Genomic DNA, 27,693 nt, shown 5'->3' on the forward strand with positions numbered 1-27,693 from the left:
GATCACTTAATTTGCGCTAATTAGTGTTAATTGGCATTCATCGAGTTTCTGATGTTATCAACGCCTGGGGAAATCTGAAAGAGTTTCCATGTCGCTACTTATTATCGATTTTCTATAATTAGCCTAATTAACATGTGATCATATTTTCGCTTGTTTGAAACGAAAACGAGGCAATGCAATTTCGGCAATTTTCGTAGATCACTAGGTCTGCATTAATATAACATCTTGATAGCTATGACGCAAATTTAAGTTTATACTGAACATATTTAAAAGTTGTACAACTTGCTGGAAAGCTATGGGAGGTACAAACTGGTATTTGTCTATGGCCCGGAAATGTTCGGAACCTTCGGAAGTACATGATTCCGATCTTTCTTTTCCGTGAGAATTCCGTTTCTATTTGTAGCCATGGATTATTGCTTTCGGAAGTTATCGTTCTTTATCAAACACCCGCATATATCGGGTGTAATACAGGTGGCGCTGCGGTCAGGTTTCCCCAGGCTGTCAATTTGCAGGTAGAAAAAAAGTTTGAAATCGTCAGACTGGATTCCCAGGCTATCATTTTCTGACAACAAACGATTATCTTGTAAAGTTTGAGGCGATAGATTCTAGTATTCTGCAGATAAATTGTCGTCAGCCACAAGACCACTGTCACGAAACTTTGATTTTAAAAGCAGAGAGCAATATGGGTCAAGTACAGGCAGTTACCCATGAAGCTTTGCGGCAATAGACCTTAGTGAAAGGCCATTAGACGGACTTAATCCTTCTGGACTTCTCTAAAGCATTCGACAAGGTTAACCATCTGAAACTTCTGTACAAACTTCATCAACATGGTGTTCAGGGCACCACGTTGCTATGGGTCAAATCTTTCTTGATTGACAGGCGCCAATCCATCATTGTAAATGGTGAAAAAAATCAGATGAAGTTCCAGTAACGTCCTGAGTCCCACAGGGCTCCGTCGTAGGCCGTCTTCTATTCTTATTCTACTAAATGACCTTCCTGAAAATCTGATTTCACAGGTCCGTTTATCCGCCGATGACACTGCTGTCTTTTTAACTGTAAATAGTTCTGCCCAAGAAAACATGCCCCAGCAAGACTTTAATAGGTTACAGTTATGGGAAATTAAACGGAACATGGAGTTTAATCCTTCATAATTCACAGTTATGAACACAACAAGGTCAAAAACCCTTTCAGATCAAAGTATATACCCCATGGCCAAGTCTTGGAAACAGTTCCTGATGCAAAGTATCTTGGGGTCACTTTATCCTCAGATCTTAACTAGAATAAACACATCAAATTAGTCACGTCCAAAGCTACCCGAACACTTAACTTCATTAAGCGAAATATCCCATGCAAAAACCCAAAAGTTCGGGAATTAGCTTATAAAGCTCTTGTCAGGCCACAACTGGAATATGCTAGCTGCGTCTGTTGTCAGTATACCCAACATAACGTTCACCAAATCGCAATGATTCATCGCGATGGGTTAATCATGACTACTCCCTTTAGCAGTGTCACAAACATGCTAAATAAGCTGGGGGTGATGTACCCTTGAAAACAGACCTTATTCACACCTCCTTATGTTCTTTAAAATAGTGAATGGTTTGGTTGCTGTACCACTACCTCCTTATGTCAGCCCCACTTCCCGTCTAACAAGACATATGCATCCCCATTCCTATACCCAGATTTTCACTCCCTGTAATTACTATAAGTACTCTTTTCTTCCAGCCACCATAGTGATAGGATTAAGTTTACAATATCGAGGTCAGTTTCACCTTGAGCTTTCATTTACTGACTCCTTTATGTCATTTCTGGTTAGAAGTATGTAATTTTTATTCTCTAGTTATGTAGTTACATTGGTCTTTGACAAAGTTTGAAAAATGTAGGTCCAAACATTCTACTGTAAAAGACCTTTTGACTTCTTCACAAATAATACAGGTCATCTACTGACTACAGGCAAAAATCATATGACATTCAAGGTTTAGGAGTATGGAACATATCATCAAAACACAGAAATATTTGATAAATGAACAACATCTTTACCAATATTTTATCTGACCATTACAAGTTCTGTTCTGCCGTACTGTCCCGTACGACAGATATATAAAATATTCTGGAAACGTTTTCCCCTTTGAAAATGAATGCCATTTTAAAGAAATAAAAATAAACAATTGCTGAAAACTGCGTTCCACCTAGTTATGTGAATTTTCAATACTTGTACATTATTGCAAATGCATCAAAACGAACATATGTAACAGTTGTTTGAAAATTGGCCAGTTTTAAACTTGTTTAACTGACCTGGAAGTGTGGCCCCTTTATGCAGTCCTTTTCCGGAATTCAAAACTGACACTTGTTTCGTAGAGTAATCTACATGTTTTACATGCTGTTCAATTTTCATGTGAAACAACTCTTTCTTTCTATGATTTGGTGTTGTTTGATTTTTTTCTTAAGATATAAAGCGAAGCGTTAATGGCTGTTTGCCCAATTGAATGAAATTATTTTCATGCTCCCCTCGTAAGAAATGGGGCTATGTTGCTCTTCACATGTTTGTCAATCTGTTAGTGTAGCGAACGGTTTCTACACAATCATTTGAACACTGGACGCAAAACTTTCAAACTTGGTAGCATATTTGAACTGATGAAGTAGATGACCCTTATTGTTTTGGGTGGTCAATAGGTCAAACGGCAAAGAGGGGCCTGAATTCTGAAAATTGGACAATAACGTGAGACTTTCTTGAACCAAAACCTTCCAACTTCGTAGCAAAATGGGACTTATGAAGCAGATAACCCTTATTGATTTGAAACTCAGCAGGCCCAAGGTCGAGGTCACATGGGCCTGAACCATGACAACGATTTCAGCTCAGTAAGTTGGGGACCATTTCACTAAAAACGATCAAACTCAATAATCTGATTGAGTTTATGCAGTAGAAGACACTACTGCTTTTGTGGTCAGTAGGTCAAAGCTCAAAGCCAAAGGGGCCTTAACCTTGAAAACGATTTCCGCCCAGTTACTTGAGAAACACTTTAGCCACTTTACTCAGAATCTCCAAACCATCATTTGGCTTATGAAATAGATGGCCCATATAGTAAGTCAAAGGTCAAGGTCACAGGAGCCTGAACGTTGAATATGGTTTCCAGCAAATAACTTTAGACTCAGAACTGTAATCTTAAGTATGATTAAGATAATGAAGTCGATGTCCCTTATAGTTTCGGCCGTCGATGCCAAACGTGAAGTTCACAGGGACCTGAGCATTTAAAACTGTTTCTGCACGGTACATTAAGAACCACTTAACCAAGAACATTCACATTTGGTAGCATGATTGGGCTTATGAAGTAGCTGACACCTATATTTATGCACCCCTTCGAAGAAAGAGTGGTATATTGTTTTGCAGATGTCTGTAGACAGATCCGTTTCCGGATGATAACTTAAGAACGCTTGGGCCAAGGATCATATAAGTTGATAGGGTGGTTGGTCATAACCAGCAGATGACCCCTACTGATTTTGAGATCAGTAGGTCAAAGGTCAAGGTCACAATGATCCAGAACAGTTAAACAGTTTCCGGATGATAACTCAAGAACGCTTTGGCCTAGGATCATGAAAGATCATGACAGGGTGGTTAGCCATAACCAGCAGATGACCCCTTTGATTTTGAGATCAGTAGGTCAAAGGTCAAGGTCACAATGATCCAGAACAGTTAAACAGTTTCCGGATGATAACTCAAGAATGCTTGGGCCTAGGGTCATAAAAGCTGATAAGGAGGTTGGTCATGACCAGCAGATGACCCCTATTGATTTTGAGATCAGTAGGTCAAAGGTCAAGGTTACAGTGACCAGGTACAATTTAATGGTTTCCGGACGATAACTCAAGAACGCTTGGGACTAGGGTAACAAAAGTTGACAGGGAGGTTGTTCATGATCGGCAGATGACCCCTATTGATTTTGAGGTCACTAGGTCAAAGATCAAGGACATAGTGACCCAGAATAGTAAAACGGTTTCTGGATGATAACTTGAGAACGCTTGGGCCTTGGACAACAAAACTTAATACGGAGGTTGATCATGACCAGCAGATGACCCCTATTGATTTTGAGGTTAGTAGGTCAAAGATCAAGGTCACTCCGACCTGAAACAGTTTAACTGTGTCCAGACAATAACTTGTTAATGATTGGGCCTAGGATCACGAATCTTGGGAGTTGTATCGTGACCTATTGATTTTGAAGTCAGTAGGTCAAAGGTCAAGGTCGCTTTGACCAAGAATTTCTGTTCCTTGTGCACTTACTGAATGCATCAGGGGGGCGGGGTCATTTCGTGTTCGACGAGCTTTTGTTTGCTAAATGGGGTAAGTGAGCGGAAGGTCAATGTCGCAGGGCCTGAAATTTGAAAACGGTTTTCGCTCAATAACTTGAGAACCACTTTACCTAGAACTTGATTAGGTTCTAGACTTAATGAAGTAGATAACTCCTGTTCTTTTAGGTCAGTAGGGCCTTAACCTTGGCAACGGACCCCTCTTGCTTGTGGAGACAGTAAGTGAAAGAGCAAAGCTACAGTGGCCCGAACGTTGAAAACGGTTTTCGCACAGTAACGTGAGATCCACTTGACTCAGAACACTTAAACATCGTAGCGTGATTTGGTGTATAAAGTAGAAGACGTTTTTGTTTTGGGTGTTAATAGGTCAGTGTCACAAGAGCCTGAACGTTGAATGTGGTTTCCTATGAATTAATTGAAAACGTCTTAACCTATAAACCAGAGGTTGCACTGTAGTTGGTCCGTTTTGTTTTCTGGGACCAGTACGTCAAAGTTCAAGGTCATATGGACCTGAACGTTGAAAACGGTTTCCGTCCAGTATCTTAAGATCCAATTGACCCAGACCATTTAAACTTGGTAGCGTGATTTGGCCAATAATGAAAAACGACCTTCATCGTTTTGGAGTCTAAGGTCAAAGTCACATGGGACTGAACCTTGAAAATGGTTTTCTGTCAATAAATTCAAAACCACTTTACCAAGAATCTTCCAACTTGATAGTATGAATGGACTAACGAAGAAAATTGTCCCGTATTGTTTTGGGGATAAGGAAGTCAAAGGTCAAGGTAATAGAGCCCTGAACCTTAAAAACGGTCCCCATAACTTGAGAACCAGTTGACCCAGATCCTTCAAACTTGACAGCATGATTGGGCTTATAAATAAGATAATCGCTAGTGTTTTGGGGGTTAATATGTCAAGTTCACAGTGGCCTGAATCTTAAAACCGGTTTCCGGCCAATAACTTGTGAACCACTTGACCAAGAAGCTTAAATTCCAACTTGGTCACATGATTGCGCTTATAAAGTAGATAACACGACTGTAACTTTTGTACCACTTGACTCAGAACATTTAAACTTGGTAGCGTGATGTGATTAAGCACATAAAGTACATGACATTTATAGTTTATGGGTTAATAGGTCAAAGACATAGGGCCCTGAAGCTTGAAAATGGCTTATACATACCAAAATTTATGACAAGAGGGATGATTTTAACTTTAATATTGTACATTTTCCCCATTTGGATGGGGATGTACCTCAGGCTACATCTTATGGGGTATATATTTCTCAGTTAATTCGGTTTGCCAGAGCGTGTAGTCATGTCAAGCATTTCAATGAACGTAATCTATATATTACAAGTAAACTTCTTCAGCAAGGCTACCGTTATTACAAATTGCGTAAATATTTTGCTAAATTTTACTATCGTAATTCTGATTTAGTTTTAAAATGCAATGGTAATTTAAAGACACTTCTGCGAGAAGGTATTTCTAAACCCGTTTTTATGGGGATGTGGTTTACAAACTTTGTAAGATCTTGGATCATGGTAATTTTCCAAATGTATTTGGTAAAATTATAAAACGTTTTATTAAAAGAGGTTACGACCCAACTGTTTTGAGACATACCGCATGTTTAGTGTTCAACCCGTTTACAGTTGGACACTACGCTTCCCTCTTTGATTGTGTCTGACGGATGAGGGTGGGTGGGGGGGGGGACTCTATGATAAAGCAGTTTTTAAATCCTAACAGGACTGAACTGTTTTGATATCTGTCTTCTGGCCTGTTTCGTCGGGCCCTTAAGGGTGTTTCTCTTGTTGCTCTGTCTTCTGAAAAGACATTTAGTATATACGTTTTTGGTTCTAAAGGTCTGCTTTTTATATATTTATACACGACCATTTTTGTGTTTTACATGCCATGCCTTTTTGTTTCAATTACGTGTGTTAGAGATTCACCTGGAGGGGATTACTTTTATTTACACTGTCCCGTGTCTTTGGAACATGGTAGGGGTAAGAGTGAGGTTGGGTGCGCACCATAACCGGTTTAAGCTCCCCAGTGGTGTTTTTGCCACTGACCGTTCCAAGGCGGTTCCCCACTGTGTTCCTCTGGTTGTCCGTTTTGTCCGTGTTGGGTTTGTGTGTGCGCGCGTGTATGTGTATGTGTGTGTGTGTGTGTGTGTGTGTGTGTGTGTGTGTGTGGTGTGCACGTCTGCGTGCTGTAGGTTTAGTTTTGGGGAGGCTGCGATTTTGGTACGTAGCATTCCCTGTTTGATATTTGTCTTTGTTTTTTCCACTCAATAACTTGAGAACCACTTGATCCAGAATCTTCAGACGTGATAGCATTGTTAAGCTTGTGAAGTAGATGGCAGCTATTTTTTGGGGGGTCAATAGATTTGACCTAGAACATTTAAACTTTGTAGTGTGATTGTAAAAAACAAGGAGTCGTGAGTAAATGCCGTCTGAATTATAACCAAAACTTTAGAGTCATATAATTTCATTAGTATAATTCTAGATTTTCACTCAGTCATAGTCATATATATATTCCATAAGAGATAGACTATACATTTACTTTAAAAAATGGAGTGTCACTGAAACACGCTCTAAATGGTAATCAAAGTACACACTCCATGGCCAAGTCTTGGAAACAGTTCCTGATGCAAAGTACCTTGGGGTCACTATATCCTCAGATCTAAATTGGAATAAACACATCAATTTAGTCACGTCCAAAGCTACTCGAACACTAAATTTCATTAAACGAAACATCCCTTGCAAGAACCCAAAAGTTCGAGAAGTAGCTTATAAATCACTAGTCAGGCCACAGCTAGAATATGCTAGCTGTGTTTGGAACCCTTACACCCAACAAAACATCCACCAGATCGAAATGATTCAGCGGAGGGCAGCGCGATGGGTAAATCATGACTACTCCCCTTACAGCAGTGTCACAAACATGCTATGTCAGCTGAGATGGCGTACCCTTGAAGATAGGAGATCTGCTTCACGCCTCCTTATGTTCTACAAGACAGTGAATGGTTTGGTTGCTGTGCCACTCCACACCGCCCCCCCCCCCCCCCCCCCCCCCCCCCCCCCCCCCCCCACACACCTTATGTCAGCCCCCCATCCCGTCTAACAAGACATATGCATCCCCACTCCTACACTCAGATCCTCACTCCCTGTAATTACTATAAGTACTCTTTCTTCCCAGCCACCATAGTACTTTGGAATGCCCTTCCAGTACAACTTGTGCAAGCCCCCACCCTGAATCAGTTTAAGCAGGGTGTGACCAAACTTGTACACAATGCTTAACATGTTAGACCTGTTTTTAAACTGCTTTTATCTGTAAATCCTTCTTGTTTTTAACACTATCAACTGTATTTATACTGCAATACACACCGTGTATTACTTTTATTCTCCTATCCAATTTACTTTTAACTTCTTGTACAGGCGCGCAGCTGCACATAATACTCGCAGAGAGAAGCGCTGCAGTATAAATAGATAGATAGGTTACATTTCAGGAGCATAAACTCGCGACAAATCATCTGCTTGCAATCCCACTTTACCAGGAAATCCCAGCATTACTGTATTATGTCCCAGAAGGTAATATTTTCAACCTTTGACTGTTATACAGAAAAACAAGATAATAATCCAACAGAAGGCTTTTGATACAGTGGACCACTCAATTCTTTTAATGAAACTAAAAGCAGCTGGTCTTGGTAATGACATTTTAAGGTGGTTCACCTCCTATCTTTCAGTCAGAAAGCAGCTTGTAGATGTACCTGGTATATATTCTTCTAATGCAGAAATTACCTGTGGTGTACCCCAAGGTTCAATACTTGGGCCTTTGCTCTTTTTAATTTATGTAAATGACATGTCTGCAGTGGTTAAACACAAGTTATTACTCTATGCTGATGATTCTGCAATTTTGGTTTCACATAAATGCTTTTCCTATGTTGAACAGGTTTTGACGGATGAATTACAATCAGTAAGTCAATGGCTCATTGATAATAAATTGTCGTTACACTTAGGTAAAACTGAGTCCATTGTCTTTGGCTCCAAACAAAAACTAAGGTCAAAGTCATCCCTGAATATTTCTTGTAATGGCACTACAATTGAATCTACAAAATCTGTAAAATATCTTGGTGTTACCATAGACCAACATTTATCATTTGGTATTATGGCAGATTCTGTTATCAAGAAAGCCAATGCTAGATTAAAGTTTCTCTATCGTAAAAAAGAATTTCTTACTCAGTATACTAAAAAGTTACTTGTTATGTCATTGGTTCAGTGTCACTTTGATTACGCTAGCTCAGTTTGGTACAACAGTTTGACTCAGAATTTGAAAAATAAATTACAAGTTACTCAAAATAAAATGGTTCGGTTGGTACTTGATCTTGATCCCAGATCCCATATTAGTTCTGAACATTTTAATAGACTTAATTGGTTACCAGTTGATAAAAGGGTTAATTATTTGATGTTGTGTCATGTTTTTAAAGTCAGAAACAATATGGCCCCTGGGTATATGAATGATTATTTTGTTGCTCAAGATTCTTTACATAGATATAATACCCGTTTCAGGAATAAAGGGGTTATGGTCTTCCTAAGGTAAAGGGGTCGGGATCAAAATCATTTTGTTTTTTAGGAGCCAAACTATGGAATGGGCTACCTTCTGAAATCACAAACATTACAAAATTAGCAGTTTTTAAGGATGCCTCCAAAAAACATTTAATGAACAGTTTTTAAATATCTTCTGAATTTTTAAATTTAAAGTTACATGTAATACATTTTTAAAATTTGTTGTTTTCTTCGGCTAAGGTAAAACTATTTCTTAATATTTTACCAACATCTTTATTCTTAACCATCTATCCATGATGTGCTTACAGTGTTCAATTTCCCATACATATAGTAATTACTGTGATGATATATTTTCCTGAGATATGTTTCTGTACGATACGATATTATTTTCATAATAATTGATGTCAGTCACCTGTGATATTTCTATTTAGAATTATTCTGTGATATATTAATAATGTTTGTAATATGTGTTAAATTTAAATAGTGCCTCTCTATGTCATGCCACCAGTGCCAAAGGACCACAATGGAAACAAGCGCTGGCGCTTTTTTGTGTTATCCTTGGTATTGGGTGCATATCATGGTTTAATTTTGTATTATTTAATATTAATTTATTTATCCATTTTTATTTATTTATTTATTTATTTAATATTTCAATATGTTAGAATTTTAACATTATAAGAATGTTTGTAAACCATTATATGTTTTCCTTTGCCGAAATAAATCAATCAATCAAACAGTGAGAGCCACGTTCTAAAAACATAGCTTCCTGAAACAGTATCCCATAGCAGATGCACATTTCCACAAATAGGACACACACGTGCGTGGGCGCGGATGCACACACACACACACACACACACGCACACACACACACACACACACACAGAGAGAGGTGGGGAGAGAGAGAGAGAGAGAGAGAGAGAGAGAGAGAGAGAGAGAAAACGAACAAACGAGGGCAAATCATACAAATAAATGAACACAATGTCTATGTGGTACGTCTACTGGAAAAAACAACTAAAGGGGGCTAAAACCGCTTTATGATAGGCACCTGACTTAATTCTTTATCCCATTCCAAAGTCACAGGACAGTGGAAATGAATGTTATTCACGCTCTACCACACTTTTTGAACAGAAATCATCGAATGTGAAACACGACAGTGCTGTAAATTTATTTAAGAAGTAAAAAGTTCTACAGTCCAGTGGATAGTCTCCCACGTGATTTTCCTACCTCTCAACCACTGAGCAATTTATAGGTTTTGTTAGCAATATTGAATATGCCTTACCATAACTTGGCTTTTTGGCCACTCCTGTTTTTATATTTTAATTACTACGTATATAATACATATTCCCTTCCCTAAAATTATTTATAAATATATAAATATATATAATATATATATATAAAAACCGGTCACCGTGGCCCAGTGGTTAAGGCGCGTTGGGGCATGGGGAGCGTTCGTCCGGGGGATGTTTATCATGGGACTCATTCCGAAATGGCCGGTTCGTGAGGCGCGAGCTAGTTAAATAAATGGTTACTGATTTCTATATGCCTGGCGCCTGGCATAGTGGTAGAAGTTGGGAGGTAATTGGTACGCACAATAAAAAGTGTCTCATAAGTCAAATTGGCTGGCCCTTTCAATAGGGGTGACACTATAATAAACAAGACCTTTACTTTTTTTATTTAGAATCTATTCTTGCTGAATAATCTCCTGTTTACGCCATGATTTCGTCGATAGAGTCCTTTGGTGTTTTAAAACACCTTCAATAAAGTCCAACATTTCCATTTTAGTGTAGATTACAGTAGAGAATGTACTCTTAGGTTATATATTTCCGTTAAAGTGTAATTATTATATGTTTTATGTGGTAAAAACTTGTATTTATCTATTTATAAAACTGTCTTTATCTAGCCACTACCTGATTAGAGACACCTGCCGGTTGCTGGAATTGTCCGGAACAGTCCGTGAAACAGGTTATGTTCTAAACTTGATCGTTATCACGGGAACGCTCAGCACAAGCGTCCGAAAACTTGCAAAATCGCAAGATTTTGAAAACCTTGCGATATTATTCATGGAGTCAGCAAATACATACGCCAGACCAAGTAAAGAACCTCCAACAAATGTATGTTGTCTCCCTAATAGACTTGTTCTTTAAAATTAGAGTCGCTCAATAGCCAAGGCAAAAAAAAGAAGACTTATATATGTAGAGTAAGTGTACTCGGTTTCGCACAGTTCACGGTTTCGCACACCAAAGAATTTTCCGTTTCTTGTAATGAAATACTTGCCAAGAGAAATTTAAACTGGTGAAATCAAGGGACCAGGTCTCCTTTTGAATGTTCCTATAGTTTTCTGAACGACAAGCAGGCATCCTGATAAAAGACAAAGATATATAAAAGTGTAGTAAAAGGGGTGCGACCCTTTATGTACCAGTTCATTTATGTACCAGGTACTTTATGTACCACTTTGAGACTTAATGTACCACATATATTATATAGTAGCTATACTTTCTATCTATATACCTATTGTGCATAGGTGATAATAGGTGATAATTTGGTTGTAATTTACTGTGAAATTGTTGATTAAATCAACAATATGGGCCAACATTTTAAATTGACTTAAATTAAATATTTAAAGTGATTAAACAGTTTAACAATGCATTTCACAAAATTGGAATAAGGAACAATTCATAGAGATCAATTAATGCTGGATTTTTTTTAAATATTATTTTACTTTATATGTGGTACATAAAGTCTCATAAAGTGGTACATAAAGGGCTGGTACATAAGTGGACTGGTACATAAAGTCCCACATTCTAGTAAAAGTATCACCCAGACAGCATAAAATTAGACACCACTGAGAGTACCTCGCTTGTGCATGGTATAGCGACATCATTATGATAATGACAGCTAAAATACAGTTTCTACAGAAGTATCAGTGTTGTGCAATTTCGATTCAACCAATATCCGTACTGTACAAAGAATTAGAGAATTTTTAGTTACGGTGTGCGAAACCGGGTACAAATATGTCCGAATAATGGGTCATTTTCTGGCTATATTGGAGAGCTAACAGTGGTGAGCAGTTATCACATGAAGAATAACCTAGTGCATAAATAAAGAGCCATGTATCTATTCTTCTGCCTGAAAATGCAAAATAATAAATTGCTTCCACATATTTCAGTTTATTTCAAGAAGTGTGTAAAAAGTGTGCGAAACCAGGTACACTGACTCTAAATGATGTCGTAGATGGAATTAACACCAACATTAAAATCTTTGCTGATGATACAAAGTTATATGCACCAACTACAGAATCTGACCATCTTCAGACTGATTTGAACTCAATTTGCGATTGGGCAGAAAAATGGGAACTAACTTTTAATCTGAACAAATGTAAAGTAATTCATTACGGGTATGGGAACCCAGAGAAAGAATTTTTTATGAACACAAACAAACTAAAATCTGATATAGAAGAAACAGACCTTGGAGTATTGTTTGAACGCGATTTGAAATTTAGTAAACACATTTCTACTAAGATTAATAAAGCAAATAGTATTTTGGCACTTATAAGTAAATCTTTTGAATATCTTGACAAGTATGCATTCTTGAGGCTGTATACAGCCTTGGTTCGACCACATGTGGAATTCGCTAATGTTGTTTGGTATCCATATCTTAGAAAAGACATAGATAGTTTAGAAAGACTTCAGAAAAGAGCTACCAAATTAGTGCCTTCTGTTACAAATCTTACATATGAAGAACGTCTTAGGGAATTGAATTTACCAACACTTGCTCATCGTAGAATTCGTGGTGATGCTATCCAGACTTTCAAAATTGTTAAAGGTATAGATGACTGTTCCTTTGAAGATTTTTTCTGTTATTCATCATCTACAAGAGGACACAACTTAAAACTTGAAAAGCCCCGTTGTAGAACAACCTTTTGTCAAAATCAGTTTTCACGTAGAGTGATTGACATGTGGAATCGGTTGCCTCAAGAAGTGGTTGATGCCAAGGATGTCCATAGTTTCAAGACCAGACTTGACCATCACTGGCAGGGAGACATGCTGTACCAGTTTTGAGAACAGAATAGATGTTGTCAGGACAACTTTTGTAACTAAGTACTCTTTATCTGTTGCCAACACAACTACCAAATTTGTTTTGAGAACTTGCAGTAATAACGTCATAAATAAAGTCCGAAAGAAGAGGGGCTTAAAAAGGACCTAGTCTTTACTTCAGAGCCCAAAATCATCCTACAGGTATCCTACAGGTAACATTGCCGGATCGGGCTTTTGAGTTAGTTCTATAAATAAATGTCGGACTTCAATATTTTACGATTTTGACATTTCATATAGTCCGACATTTTATCAAAAGTATGAATTTCCCAGTAGAGCTTTCCGCAAAAGTTCTTGCGGAAGGTTTTACAAGTTCACGGTAGAAGTGACTTGAAAGCGATAGCTAAATACCAACAACTTACAAAGAAACCTAATTTATACATCCATTGAACATACTGTCTTACTGAAGATATTGAAGATCAGTCCGCACTTTGAAAATGAAATTTACATCCATTCACTTTCACAACACAACACGAACTGTCAAATCTTCTTTATTATAAAGATTAATTTTAGACGAAAAAATATTATCACGGTCAGATTTGAAAACAAAATGCGGCCCGTTACTAACGTATTGTCTATGTAGTATGCATACGTTTATAATCAATGGGTGTAATAGTGATGGGCCGATTAGCGGTTATAATCGATTGACGGCTAGAAAAGTCCAACCGATTCCGATAATCGATTATGTTTTCTTAGAGTCGATAGCGGGTACGAATCTACACTGGTGTGAACGAAGGTTTCCGAAGGGAAATACGGTGCGTGAGAATTTATGTTTACCTTAGGAATATCCGAAATATGGACTACCTGCATGCATAACGGGTAAAACAGAAGTATGCCGACAATCAAACGTTAGTATTTCGTTTCAGTTATCCAATGAAAATGGATTTAACATCTTACAGTTAGGATCAGCTGTTAACATGGCGGCGTCAATAAAAGTGGGGCCAAAACAATTAACGAAGCATTGATAAATTTCCGTATTTTACAACGGTATGCCCGAGGGAATTTATCTGTTGAAACTGGACACTAATGCAGTCAAATTTCAGTGTCCATGACGTAATTTCAGTAGAAAGAACTTTGGTGTTTCAGTTGCAGTTGTCATAATTTTTTTTCTGCCAAAATTCCGTTTACCCAGTATCGCTGACCAGTGTACATATGGAAACAGATTAAACTCTGATTTTTATCTGATCATTTTTTACCAAGCTTCCTGGCATTGCTATATGCCATAGCAACAAGTAGTTGGAACATGGTGCTGCTCAGTAGTGTCAGGCTATGGTAACCATTGTATGAAAATATTAATATTACCGAAAAATAACTGAATTCATTTAATGATTTTCTACAATCACTATTTTTGTCAGCCGGAGAAAGACTGAAATATCTGTACTTCCTTGCTATATGCTAGATATGTTCCAAGTACAGGTATACCAGTCAACTGTCACAAATGACAGCTATGAGTCTATGATACATGTATGTAAACCAGATTGCAATTTATTGTTGTTTCCCTGTCTGCAACTAATTAGTCATTACTAAACAAGTTTCTGTTTACCATGAACCAGCTTTAAAACATCTGATTAATGGTAGTTCTTTATTTTTCAAAAGAGCATATGAATTTTAAGTAAAACAGTCACTTTAAAGACATGACTATCTGAATAAACAAGTATGAAAATAAATAACATTCAACCGATTATTTTACCAATACATCGCATCGGTTTGCTAACCGATTCCAACCGATAATCGGTTGGAGTTTTCCAACCGATGTCCCATCACTAGGGTGTAATCAGCATTTACTGGTTGTAATTTTATTAAAAGTTACTTAAATTAGTTGTAAAGTCGCTGTCAAAGCAGTTTAAAAGGCTAGTCCATATGCGTTCGGCGGTACCCATGCGTTAAATAATGTCCACAGATTTTTTACAAGTGTCGTGGGCTAAACGTATTTGTTTTCGTTTAAGCATGTATAATTGATTCTATATATTTATTCGGTGTTGTATTGTTCGTGATATTTCAATAAATTACGCTAGAAGTTTCTGTGAAATGCGTCGGGGAAGTGATTGGTGGTGCAGTTTTAGTTACGGTAAACCAATGTTTCACGTGTTTGAGAGTTTTCCTACATTACACTTCAATAAAATAAAGTTGTAATCTGTGCTATGCAAATGGCTGACATTCGATTAAGCTTGACACAGGGACATGTTGAACGTCCAAATATTAAAAGGCGCCCTGTGCAAGTTTAATGTTATTGAACTAGCTTTTGAGTATGACACAAAACAGTGTACAAAAATTCAGATTTGAATCCACTAGCCCGTTCGGGCTACCAGATTGGAAATTTTCCAAGCCCGACACCAATTTCACTAGCCCGAACTTTAATACCTTAAAATACTAATTTTTTGCACCATATAACATTTTGTTTTACAGACATCTCTATGCATGTTTGAAGTAATAAAAAAAACATACAGTACATGTTTGCCATGTTTTTTAAAAATTTAAATCTAAATACTCCAGTCCAGATCAGCATCGTCAGAGTTCAAAAGCATCGGACATGACACTCCTTGCCAAAACAAAATCTAAGAAGTGTCTAGGGGTACGGATCCGTACCTCTAGACAAGCCTGTTGGGGGTTTTCTAGGGATACGGACCTCCATTTTTCTAGAGATTCAGGGTCATTTACATTTCAGATTTTGTTGAAAATGAAATAACAAATGACATTTCATCAGAATTCACCTTAAACTTGGATCTAAATGGTTTACAGATAACAACGTTCGCCCGATTTGTTACATTTTCTTTCGGAACGTAAATAACCGAGGAACACCAAATAAATCACGAGGATTCAAAATGGCAGAAAAAAAGATATATAAAGATTGAACAAAATTATGTTAAATATGTTGGGGAAAAACTTTCTTTAATTGATAATTAACTCTTAGTGTATTTGTGTTTTTCACACATTTGGTAGTTGTTACGATCGAGATACATGGGACGTTTTCACAAACAGTTTCTTTTACTTAATGTCGCTTAACTGATAATTTATTAAACAATCAGTTCCGTGCCGATTATCATTACACCTTGTTAAATAACAAAATAAAATAACAAAATAAATTGGTGCATATTATTATGCCTAATTAATTAATTTATTTATATCTTTTGCTGAATTTCAAATAGAAGTCATTTAAGGGATAGATTCATTCATTAATCTAGCTGTTATGGATCAACAGTTAACACGGAACAGTGTATTCATTTGGAGTTCCTCGGTTATTTAGGTTTTGAAAGAGAAGATAAACAATCGGGTGAACGCTGGTATCTGTAAACCAATTAGATCCAAGTTTTAACTGAAGACTGGTTAAGACTTATTTGTTATTTCATTTTCAACAAAATTTAAGATGTAAATAACTCTAAATCTCTAGAAAAAGGAGGTCCGTACCCCTAGAAAACCCCTAACAGGCATGTCTAGAGGTACGGATCCGTACCCCTAGACACTTCCAAAATCTAAACTGTTACGCCTGATTTTTTAGGATCCGCACTCACCAATTACTGCAACTCGGACTGTTGACAATTTGCAAGATGTAATAATGAGTGCTGAATACACATTTACACACACGCTGATAGCATAATTTAAGCTCCGCCTACTGCAGGTACTTGTGAGATTTTCACGAGAAGTATGAAAGCTAATCAAATAATCCGTTATGTTAGAGGTGATTGTATTCAGCCAATTAGCGCTGCGGTTACGTCTTTGACACTGTGATTGATTGTCAACACATGAGAGTGCAAAACCAACAATAATTCCATAAGCGTTTCTCAGTCTGGATGCAGTACTCGTTTAATTGGCATGATTTTTTAAACAAATTAGGAAAATTCAGTAGCCTGGTCGGGCTTGTACCTGCGGAAAATCGGTAGCCCGAGCTGAAATTTGGTAGCCACGGGCTGTCGGACTACCGCGAATTTTGAACACTGCAAAAAGTAATATTTCTTGAAAAAATTAATAATGAAGATATTTCTTTCAAACTTGGTCCATTTCAGGGTTTCCGCTGCAATTCGCAAGAGTCGCCAATGGCGAAAAAAATAAAAAGGTGACGAAAAAATATTGCCGTTCATGTTTTTTTATAATGTGTATTTCTTTGCAAAAAGTTCTCTCTATCTAGCCTAAAAATCAATATTACCCGCGGCCATTTCCATTCATAATACACAATACACAGCGTGTCACCAACCGAGAGATTAGCGATTCAACATCCATTACACAACGCTGCCACGTGCATCTTGATCTTTGACTTTAATTTAGATATGCGATAAACCAATAACAGCTTTGGATCATGTATAATGCGTGACGTATTTTATCGGTAAATTTATTTAGCTCCGCCTTTACATTTGTCATCGCTGATTGAAGTAATTTGGCCAGATAGTTTACTGTTAGAGATCTACTGAATAAAAAGCCAATGGCAGGTGTTAAATGAAAAACATAAATCAATGTTTTTCATATAAATCTGTTTTATACATGTTTTTACTAGCAGAATCACGAAAGAAGTGTCAAAGTAGCCATTTCAAAGTTATATTTTGTAGAACGACGGGACATCCGTGATAATTGCCAATAATTTTTAAATCATGTTCGTAGATTGATTTTGGCAAATTCCAATGAAAAACTGTGATAAACAAGCAGAAATCAATAGTAAAACTCAACTCATAGAAAATAAGTTATAAATTTTCATTTTATAGTTAATGCTAGTCTAGATTGTCCTTTTTTTCGTTTGTCACACATTTTCGCGACCCCAATTTCAGATTAATTTTGGTACTTCAGACCTGCCTATACAATTGTATTTTTAATTTAAAATAAAATTTTGTCAGATGCAAAATACTGTTTGTTTTATTTAATATAAAGCCCTTTTATTTGAAATATAATTCCAGGCCAGGCTTCAGGGGCTGGAGCCCGCCCCCTCCCTTCCCCCAGTTAGCTGAGAAATGACCTATACTCATCAAAGATGCACCCTGCTATTTTGGCAAAGGAATAAGAATGATATTTTCTCAAAATTAAGACCCAGAAAACACTTGAGGCCACCATTCCATACTTGTATTTCTTTTCAAGAGGGAAAGCCACCTGACCCCCTCCCCCCCCCCACCCCTCCACTCCCCAGCATCAAGAGGGTATTAACCCCTCCATTACCTCAAAATTTTGGACCTTAAAATGCACCAAAGGCCACCATTTCATGCCTGTACTTCAAAAATTTCAAGAGGGGGAAAGCAACATGCACAGTGCATGCACCCCCATGCACCCCAACCCCGCAGACGCATCACCGACTTCGATATTTTGTGGCGAAAAAAAATTAAGGCCAGTGGAAACCCTGCATTTATTAAACATTACATATAATGCTTATCAAGATAGAAATAACTTTGTTGCCTTCAGTTTAGTTAGAATTACTTCCCCTTTTCAGATTTTTATGATGCATAATTTTTGAAGTCCAAAAATATTATGTTTTAATGCAGTGTTTTAAACAGAAAAAGGTTAAATGGCTTTCTATTATAAAATCAAAAATGAAAATTGAGTAAAATGCTGATAATTTCGTCAATATGCGTTCAAATCACTTGAAATTTTCAGCGTATCTGTTTTGTACCATTCCTGTCTAGATAAAAACAAACATTAAATTATTTGACAACATTAAGGCAAAAAACGAGAATATGAGAAACCCCGAGAATGCGAGAAACGGATATTTCGTCCTCAAAAGTTTAAACAATATCAAGAATAAAAGCGATTAACATATATAAATACCTTAGCTTTGGTATTACCAATGTAGGGTTTTTATAATTGTTTACCAATAGTTTGATGTTTCTTTTTTTAAAGGCAGTGGCTAGGTAGCCGGTTCCAGCTACCTAGACTAAAGGTCTAGGTAGCCGGCTCTATGTATACATATTATATATGAACACGTAAGCCAAGGTAGCCAACTTTAATAAACTTTATTATAAAGGGTCATTATATTAGTTAAATAAATTACATTTTGTGACTTATTATTTACTAGGGCCTATTTACTAAGAGTTTGTAATTTACCTGTTCATTTCGCCGTATAAATTTACGCACTCGTATCATATCGGCCGATATTATGTTATCAACAAATGACCAAAGTGTCGTTATGGTCATCAGCGTGTTTAAATGGCATGTTTATTAATTAAAAATAAACTGTTTCATGAATTTTTGTAGTTTGTATAAATTATAAATTGAAAAAAAGAAACAAAAAACATTTTTGATAGATGATTTCAGTTGTCGGCGATCCTTTAGAATTAGGTCTTTTGATATGTACTAGTACATGTAATTTTACATTTCACATTTATCACGCTGCCTTTGAATAAATGTTCAAACAAACAATAAGAACCAATCAAGATCATTGACTTATAGACAAATCGGCGAAAAAATGAGAAAGAAATTAGTTAATTAATTAAAGATGCTCATAGAAGTGCGAAAGTGATGATCACTTAAAATTTACGCTTAAAAAAGGCATTCGAAATTATCAAACGCTGTTATGTTTAGTAGAGCCGCATAATTTAATGTACGATGATGCTCTTTGTTTTGCCTTTTTTAACTGTTTGTTTTGTTTTCTTTTAAGAATGAATCACTGTATCTCGAATATGTATCGAGTACATTCTAACATAACAAAATGTCCGCCGATATAATATGAGTGCGTAAATACCACAAAATAAACAGGTAAAACACAAATAATACATAATAAATCACAAAAAATGTATCTTATTTAACTAATATTATGATCCTTATAATCCTTTATAGATAGTTTATTAAAGCCGGTTACCTTTACTTACATGCCCATATAGGATATGTATATATAGAGCGGGCTACCTAGACCTTTAGTCTAGGTAGCCGGAACCGGCTACGTAGCCACTGCCTTTTTTAAAATTAATGGTAAAATGAGTTCTCTGCAAACGTTTTGGATAGTGGCTATCACTTTGTAATTAGTCTGTATTTGAGCTTGAAGAAATACCATTTATAAGTTATACAAAAATTATATTTAAAAAAAAAATGGCATGGTAAAAATTGTTTAAAAATTGCAAATTAGTGCAAAATATGGTTACCTTTCAGAATATTCATGTACCAAGTAGGGCTGGGTACCGCCTTGAAAAAAATACCACGGTATACCACGGTTTTTTCCTTATTACTGTGGTATATACCACGGTATACCACCATTTTTATCGTAAGACTAACAGCTAAGGTCATTGAAGGTATTGGTCATAAAAATATTGTAAAAAATCAGAAGTACTTATTATAAGTTATTTTACTGTGAGCAACAACGAAGACTAGTTACTTGAATTAAAGAAAGAAATACACCGGAATATTAACTTGACTTATGTTAGTTAGATTAATGACCCTTAGTACCATACCACGGGAAGATTGTACCATGGTTACCGGTAATACCGCGCACCTCTAATACCAAGCAAAGGCCATTGTGTAAACATTACTATTAGTGATCTAATACCTTAAGGGCAAGGTGAGGCAGATGATAAATAGTCTATGTTACGGTCAAATCAAACAGTGATGCCTAAGCTCTACAGCAAGACCTTTTAAGTCTTGAAACCTGGGAGTCTGGTTGGTCCATGGAATTCAATCCACATAGGGGAGTCCTAAGAATCAGTTGCAAAAGTTATCTTCCCTTATAAGCTGCATGACATCGAGTTAATATCGACTGATTCTGCCAAATATTTAGGCGTAACCATTAGTAAAGACCTATCTCGGGCCAATTATATCAACAGTGTAACATCCAAAGCAAAAAATTCCCTAAGTTTTCTCAAACAAAATGTCTAAACCCCAAATAAAGAGGTTGTATATTAAACCTATGTTAGACCCCAGTTAGAGTACTGTTCCAGCATATGGTAACCATGGCAAAAAATTAAATACCTAACCCATAAAATAGAGGAAGTCCAAAGATCTGCTTCAAGATATCATGTCTATAATGACTACAGTTACACCAGTAGTGTCTCCAAAATGTTAAATGAACTAAACTGGCAAACCCTAGAACAACGCCGTAAGATAGCGCAGTTACTATATTGTACAAGATCCAACAACACCTTGTTTTTTGTAGACCACAGTCACCTTAGACCTACTAGATACTTGGACTACTTGATACCATATTCAAAGACACACTATCATGCAAACTCCTTTTTCCAAGAAGCATATACCTCTGTGGAACAGTCGCCCTGTGTCTGCAAGTTAGTCCCAGCTTAGAAGTATTTGCTACCACCCTTCTATCAGTTCTAATTTATAATGTCTCCCCTTCTGGGGGAGACATATTGTTTTTGCCCTGTCCGTCCGTATGTACGTCACACTTCATTTCCAATCAATAACTGGAGAACCATTTGATCTAGAACCTTCAAACTTCAGAGGGGGCCTCCGTGGCCGAGTGGTTAAGGTCTCTGACTTCAAATCACTTGCCCCTCATCGATGTGGGTTCGAGCCTCACTCGGGGCATTGAATTCTTCATGTGAGGAAGCCATCCAGCTGGCTTGCGGAAGGTCAGTGGTTCTACCCAAGTGCCCGCTCGTGATAAAATAATGCACGGAGGGGCACCTGGGGTCTTCCTCCACCATTAAAGCTGGAAAGTCGCCATATGACCTATCATGTGTCGGTGCGACGTTAAGTCCAACAAAATAAATAAATAAATAGATTAAACTTAATAGGCTTGTAGGGCTGCTGGAGTAGACGACCCCTGCTGTTTTTGGGGTCACTCCATCAAAGGTCAAGGTCACAGGGGCCTGAACATTGAAAACCATTTCCGATCAATAACTAGAGAACCACTTGACCCAGAATGTTGAAACTTCATAGGATGATTGGTCATGTAGAGTAGATGACCCTATTGTTTTTGGGGTCACTCTGTCAAAGGTCAAGGTCACAGGGTCCTGAACATTAAAAACCATTTTCAATCAATAGCTAGAGAACCACTCGACCCAGAGAACCACTGAGAAAAGTTGAGTGCACTGTCGTACGAACAGCTCTTGTTTAACTTCTTTTGCATCTTTCCTATATATATTTCTGCTGTTCTTCAGTGCAATACACGTTATTGTTCATTGTGATATTCATGATAGCACTTGTACTTCACTGTTGCCAACAGAGAAACACAAGAAATTTTGCAATAAAAATTATTTTAAAAAATCCCACTCCATTTACAAAATGTCTTGACTAGTTGAACTGCAGCTCCAAGCTTCCTATGATAAGTGTGCATTGCCCAATGAACGTTAGAACCAGCTGGTCATCACATTTGTTGCACAATGAATCATCTATAGATCTGTAAAATTTGTTTCACAAAAAGATATACTTGTAGCCTAGGCCACTTCATACATCTATGTAAGTGACAATGTCTTGTTGCAGCATTGACAGTATCTTGTTGCAACAACTATGGTATCATGTTGCAGCAACGACAGTACCTTGTTGTAGCAATGACAGTATTTTGATGCAGAAATGACAGTATCTTGTTGCAACAATGACAGTATCTTGTTGCAGCAAAGACAAAGCTAAACATTATACCTTTTGTCAGTTTACAGCTAGAACATCTATATAACATGTATTTATATTCAGAATTGTCTGAATTTCAGCCAAAAGAACTAAAGAAGTGGAAAGAAGAGCGTAAGTACAGTTTTATTCTGTTTCTTTTTTGTTAGTCTGCATAAAGAGCCTAGTGGTAGAGCGTCCTCTCCGAGAGCGGGAGTTCATGTCCTGGATTCCGGCTACTTCATACCAAAGGCATGAAAAATGGTACCAGTAGCTCTCTTGAGGGAAACTGGCCTCTTCTCTCATAGCCTTATGGCGATGGATTCCGTCAGGAATGAGGTGTCGAGAGTGATTAATATAAGTTGTACATGTAAACCTTGCTTCACAATCGACCTCAAATAAACTAGTATAAACTAAAGAGAGTGTAGCTCTATGGTTTGTGGGGGTTGTGAGTTTGATGCCCTGGTGAGGCTTATGTTCTTTGTGGCAGATAATGAAAGACACTGTCTAAAGTCATTTTATCCTCAACCTTTGATTCATGCAAATAATTTTGGAAGGTGCCTGCTGTTACATCGTTGAAAAACAGGGCTAAGCCCATAACAAACAAACAGTTACTTTTTAGATCACTTGAGCAAAAACTGTTTTAAATGGCCTGGGGCCTGATTCACCAAGTTATTTCCATGACTTGGGTTATATAGCATTTTTTAGACAACATTAGTATTGACAAACCTGATCTTTGTTAGCTCACCTGTCACGAAGCGACAAGGTGAGCTATTGTGACCGCTTGATGTCCGTCGTGCGTCGTGCATCAACAATTTGTAAAAAAATCTTCTTCTTGAAAACCACTGGGCAGAATTTCACCAAACTTCACAGGAATGATCCTTGGGTGGCCCCCTTTCAAAATTGTTCAAAGAATTGAATTCCATGCAGAACTTTGGTTGGCATGGCAACCGAAAGGAAAAACTTTAAAAATATTCTCCCCAAAACCCAGAAGCCTAGAGCTTAGATATTTGGTGTGAAGCATTGCCTGGTGGACCTCTACCAAGTTTGTTCAAATCATGACCTCGGGGTAAAAATTGACCCCGCCCCAGGGGTCACTTGATTTTACTTAGGAAAATCTTGAAAAATCTTCTTCTCAAAAACCAGAAGCCCTAGAGCTTAAATATTTGGTGTGAAGCATTGCCAAGTAGACCTCTACAAAATTTGTTCAAATTATGACCTCCGGGATCAAAATTGACCCCTCCCCAGAGGGGTCACTTTATTTTACTTAGGGAAATCTTCAAAAAGTTTCTAAAAATAAACCAGAAGGCCTGGAGTTTAGATATTTCACTTGTAGCATTGCCTAGTGGACCTCTACAAAATTTGTTCAAATCATATCCACCAGGGTCAAAATTGACCCCGCCTCAGGGTCACTTGATTTTACTAAGAAAAATTTTAAAAATAAAGTTCTAAAAATAAACCAAAATGCCTAGGTCTTAGATATTTGACATATAGCATTGCCTAGTAGACTTCTACAAAATTTGTTCAAATCATGACCCCCGGGATCAAATTGACCCCACCCCATGGGGTCACTTGATTGTACATAGAAAATCTTCAAAATTTATTAAAATTAAACCAGAAGGCCTAGAGCTCAGATATTTGACATGTTGCATTGCCTAGTGGACCACTACAAAATTTATTCAAATCTTGATCCCCAGGGTCAAATTGACCCAGCCCAGGGGTTACTTGATTGTACATATAGAAATCTTCATAAATTTGCTTAAAATAAACCAGAAGGCCTAGATCTTAGATATTTGATATGTAATATTGCTTAGTAGATTTCTGCAAACTTTATTCAAATCATGACCCCCGGGGTAAAATTGGCTCCGCCTCAGGGGTTACTTCATTGTATATCGGAAAATCTTCCAAAAAAATTCTAAAAATCATCACTTTGACATTTGAAACATGTAGCTCATATTACTCAGGTGAGCGATACAGGGTCATCATGACCCTCTCAGTTTATATAATATAACAATTTTTAATCTCTGTTTACGTACAATAAAATGAAAATACCTCAATATTTGCCTATGTAAGTTATATTAAGGTGCTAGTTAATGGTTAAACTTTCATTTTAACTCAGACTATTATTTTTTACCTGAATTCTTCAGGCAAAGCAGCAAAGAGAAAATGGAAGGAAGAAAAGTTACTGAAACAGTTGGCAAAGAAACGACAGCTTGAGAAGAAAGAAGAAGAAGCAAAGAAAGTGAAAGAGGAAGAAGAGGAAGTACAAGAAAGATTAGGTAGAATTGAAATGATTTATTCTGCTAATTGGTTGTTTAGTAATTAACCTGAAGAATTAAATTAATGATATTCCTTTTTCAATACCGGGAAGGACCATTATTTTCACCATGAATTTTTAGTTGGTTTGCGAAAATTGTCATGAAACTGAACCTTTTTTACCTGTAATGTAACCAAACAAAATGTGCCAGAGATTCAACCATGATAGACCTCTGGTATGTGAGAATGAGATTTTGAGAGAACTTTTGAGAAAATTTTGCATCTGTTCTTCTAAGAAAAAAAAAACGTTTAAGGCATGCCTGTATAAATAGGACTGAAGTAGAGAGCATACCATTGTCTGGATATTAATTGGCTAGTTTGTTCGTTATTATTCAACAGTTTTCATGATAAAACATACAGGAAGTCCTTTATGTTATGTTGTTTGCAAAATTTTGAGAAATTTTTCTATGGTGGCATATTTCTGCATACGATAACCAAAAAAGTTTCATGAAAATATATCTAGTTTTCGCGAAAAACACGAAAGCTTTTGCGAAAAAATAAAACCTATTTGAGAAAATTAATGTAGATATTAAGTGGAAAATTGCACGATAGTGCCCACTACTGCAGTTAAGATATGAGATCTTAAAAATTAATCTTTTCATGAAAAGTTGTTAAAATTTGTTACTGATCTAAAAATAGAAACATGCGGAACGCTTTAAACAACAATAGTACACATGTGTTAGGCTGTTGCATATATGCTTGAAATGAAAGACACAGACTGATACTGAATGTACTATGTTGTATAGCGATCTGAAAGATTTTACTGTTTTCATGAAAACTGTTATTTTCGAGAAAAGTTTGGTCCATTTTCGCGAAACTTATCTTGTTTTCTTAAGCAGATGTGGGCACTAACGCAAATTTTTTCCATTTCATATATGTGCAGTTTTCATGAAAGCTTTTGTTTTCACGAAAAATTTTCTGGTTTTGCTAAAACTTGATACATTTTCGCAAAACTTATCTGGTTATCATATGCAGAAATATGCCAACATAGTTTTCAAATTTTAAACTGTGACTTATATTAGATATATTTCAGTTCCTTTAGGTAATTAAGAAAAAAAAAATCATCTTCACCAGATGTTTTGAAAATTGGAGATAACCCATCGTTGAAACTTTCTGTACTTTGTGATATCTAGAATGTAAGATGATGACTTTCATTATATATATATATATAGTTTCATAGGTAATTTTATTGTTTCAGGTCGTCCATACACATTGTCCATAGCTTTACCTGGCTCTATTCTAGACAATGCACAATCACCAGAACTGAGGACTTACCTTGCTGGACAGGTAGGTCAGGTTAATTATTATATATCATATACATTGTCAATAGCATTACCTGGCTCTATTCTAGACAATGCACAATCACCTGAGCTGAGAACTTACCTTGCTGGACAGGTAGGTCAAGTTAATTATTATATATCATATACATTGCCCGCAGCGGCTAGATTATAGTTTGTCCCAAAAAAGTCCATTATTTGAAAAACACTCAAATAACAGGACTGATGTTTAATTTTAAACTATAGTCCTGAAGAGTATTCATTGAAATAACATCAGTAAAAATAATTTTTGAAGCGTCTCTTATTTTCGAAATGATAAAAAAAAGTTAGCGATTTTCTGGGACAACCCTTGTAATGCACAATTTCCAGAATTGAGGACTTACAATTGTTAACTTGAGGTCTATAGTTGCCTAACGAAGTTGGACATGAGTTTGCAGGGTCAGGTTTATCACCAGGCCCTTTCAATCGGGCACATTGCCAAGCTAAATAGTCCTAGTGCCCTGCTAATAAAACTCAATGCGTAAGTTATTATGCACAAATTTTATCACCTATTGACATTAGTCAGTTGATAATTACCTATTGTAATCATATCCAGAAAAAGACATGTTGAATAAAACATGTTACAAACAGTTAGTTGTTTTACTGCCAACTGTCTTGATGTAATCTGCCCTTGTCTATCCGCCTGTTTGAATTTGTGTTGTGCATATATCGCAGAAAGTATTTGAGCTAGAGTCATCAAACCTAACAAGATTGTTGTTTACCATATATAGTTGTGCAGCTAGTGTTGTAATTGTGAATTTACCTGACCAGTTATGGCTCTTGACTAATACCACAGTCACACATATGGTGCTGGTAGCTACATCTAGATACAGATAGAAATGCAGTAATCCGTATCGGTCCGTACCTGAGCCGTACGGATAGGTACGGATTGATATGGATTACTAATTTCAGGTACGGCTCGAGTACGGATCGTTAAGAATCGATACGGATTAATATGTTTCTATCTGTGGTTAGACCACTGGCGCCAGATCAGAAAGAAAATGCCTCTACATGTTATACCCTACCCCTAGGTATTCTATAAGAACCATGGTCGTGAACGGGAAAATATACTAACCCATTTCAGTCGCGTATTTCATACTTAAAACACGCAGTTCAGTAAATGGTACGGCTCGGGTACGGATCGTTAAGAATCGATACGGATTAATATGTTTCTATCCGTGGTTAGACCACCTGCGCCAGATCAGAAAGAAAATGCCTCTGTACATGTTATACCCTACCCCTAGGTATTCTATAAGAACCATGGTCGTGAACGGGAAAATATACTAACCCATTTCGCGTATTTCATACCTAAAACACGCAGTTCAGTAAATGTGTACTACTGATAGTAAACAAGCGATAATTTATCTTCCATCGTGCACCAGTCACATTGTCTCAATATTCCATATTGCAGAGATGCTCCATATATTTTATGCTTTAGTCAACGTTACAGAAAAAACTTGCGTGAACTCCCCTAATGAACATCTGGTCTAGAGGTCACGGCAGTGTGCACATCTTAATTAAGCGAAATGTAAACAAACAAAAACAGAATGCAATATATTCACAGTTTTACGATAAGACTTGAAATGATGATTGAAATTCATCCTTTAATGATTTTGAATTTGAAATCATACATTAGTATACATCTATTCTGTTTATTTAATTCAT

The 27,693-nt window shown here is 36.9% G+C and overlaps 1 protein-coding gene across 1 annotated transcript; it reads left to right on the forward strand.

Moving 5' to 3' along the window:
- Window positions 1-10,834: 10,834 nt before the first annotated feature.
- On the forward strand, window positions 10,835-26,982 carry LOC128552864 (putative methyltransferase C9orf114 homolog). The gene is made up of 5 exons (XM_053533934.1): window positions 10,835-10,960; window positions 22,501-22,531; window positions 24,544-24,675; window positions 25,911-26,107; window positions 26,941-26,982. Exons 1-5 carry the CDS (start codon window positions 10,910-10,912, stop codon window positions 26,980-26,982), a joined length of 453 nt encoding a protein of 150 aa, XP_053389909.1. The 5' UTR covers window positions 10,835-10,909.
- Window positions 26,983-27,693: the final 711 nt, after the last annotated feature.

Source organism: Mercenaria mercenaria, unplaced genomic scaffold, assembly GCF_021730395.1.
Source record: "Mercenaria mercenaria strain notata unplaced genomic scaffold, MADL_Memer_1 contig_3242, whole genome shotgun sequence".
Lineage (NCBI taxonomy): Eukaryota > Metazoa > Mollusca > Bivalvia > Venerida > Veneridae > Mercenaria > Mercenaria mercenaria.

Coding starts and splice junctions, on each gene's coding strand:
- LOC128552864 (XM_053533934.1), top strand. CDS start 10,910: ATGGAGTCAGCAAATACATACGCCAGACCAAGTAAAGAACCTCCAACA. Junction 22,532..24,543: donor AAAGAAGTGGAAAGAAGAGC/GTAAGTACAGTT, acceptor TGAATTCTTCAG/GCAAAGCAGCAAAGAGAAAA. Junction 26,108..26,940: donor GAACTTACCTTGCTGGACAG/GTAGGTCAAGTT, acceptor TACTAATTTCAG/GTACGGCTCGAGTACGGATC.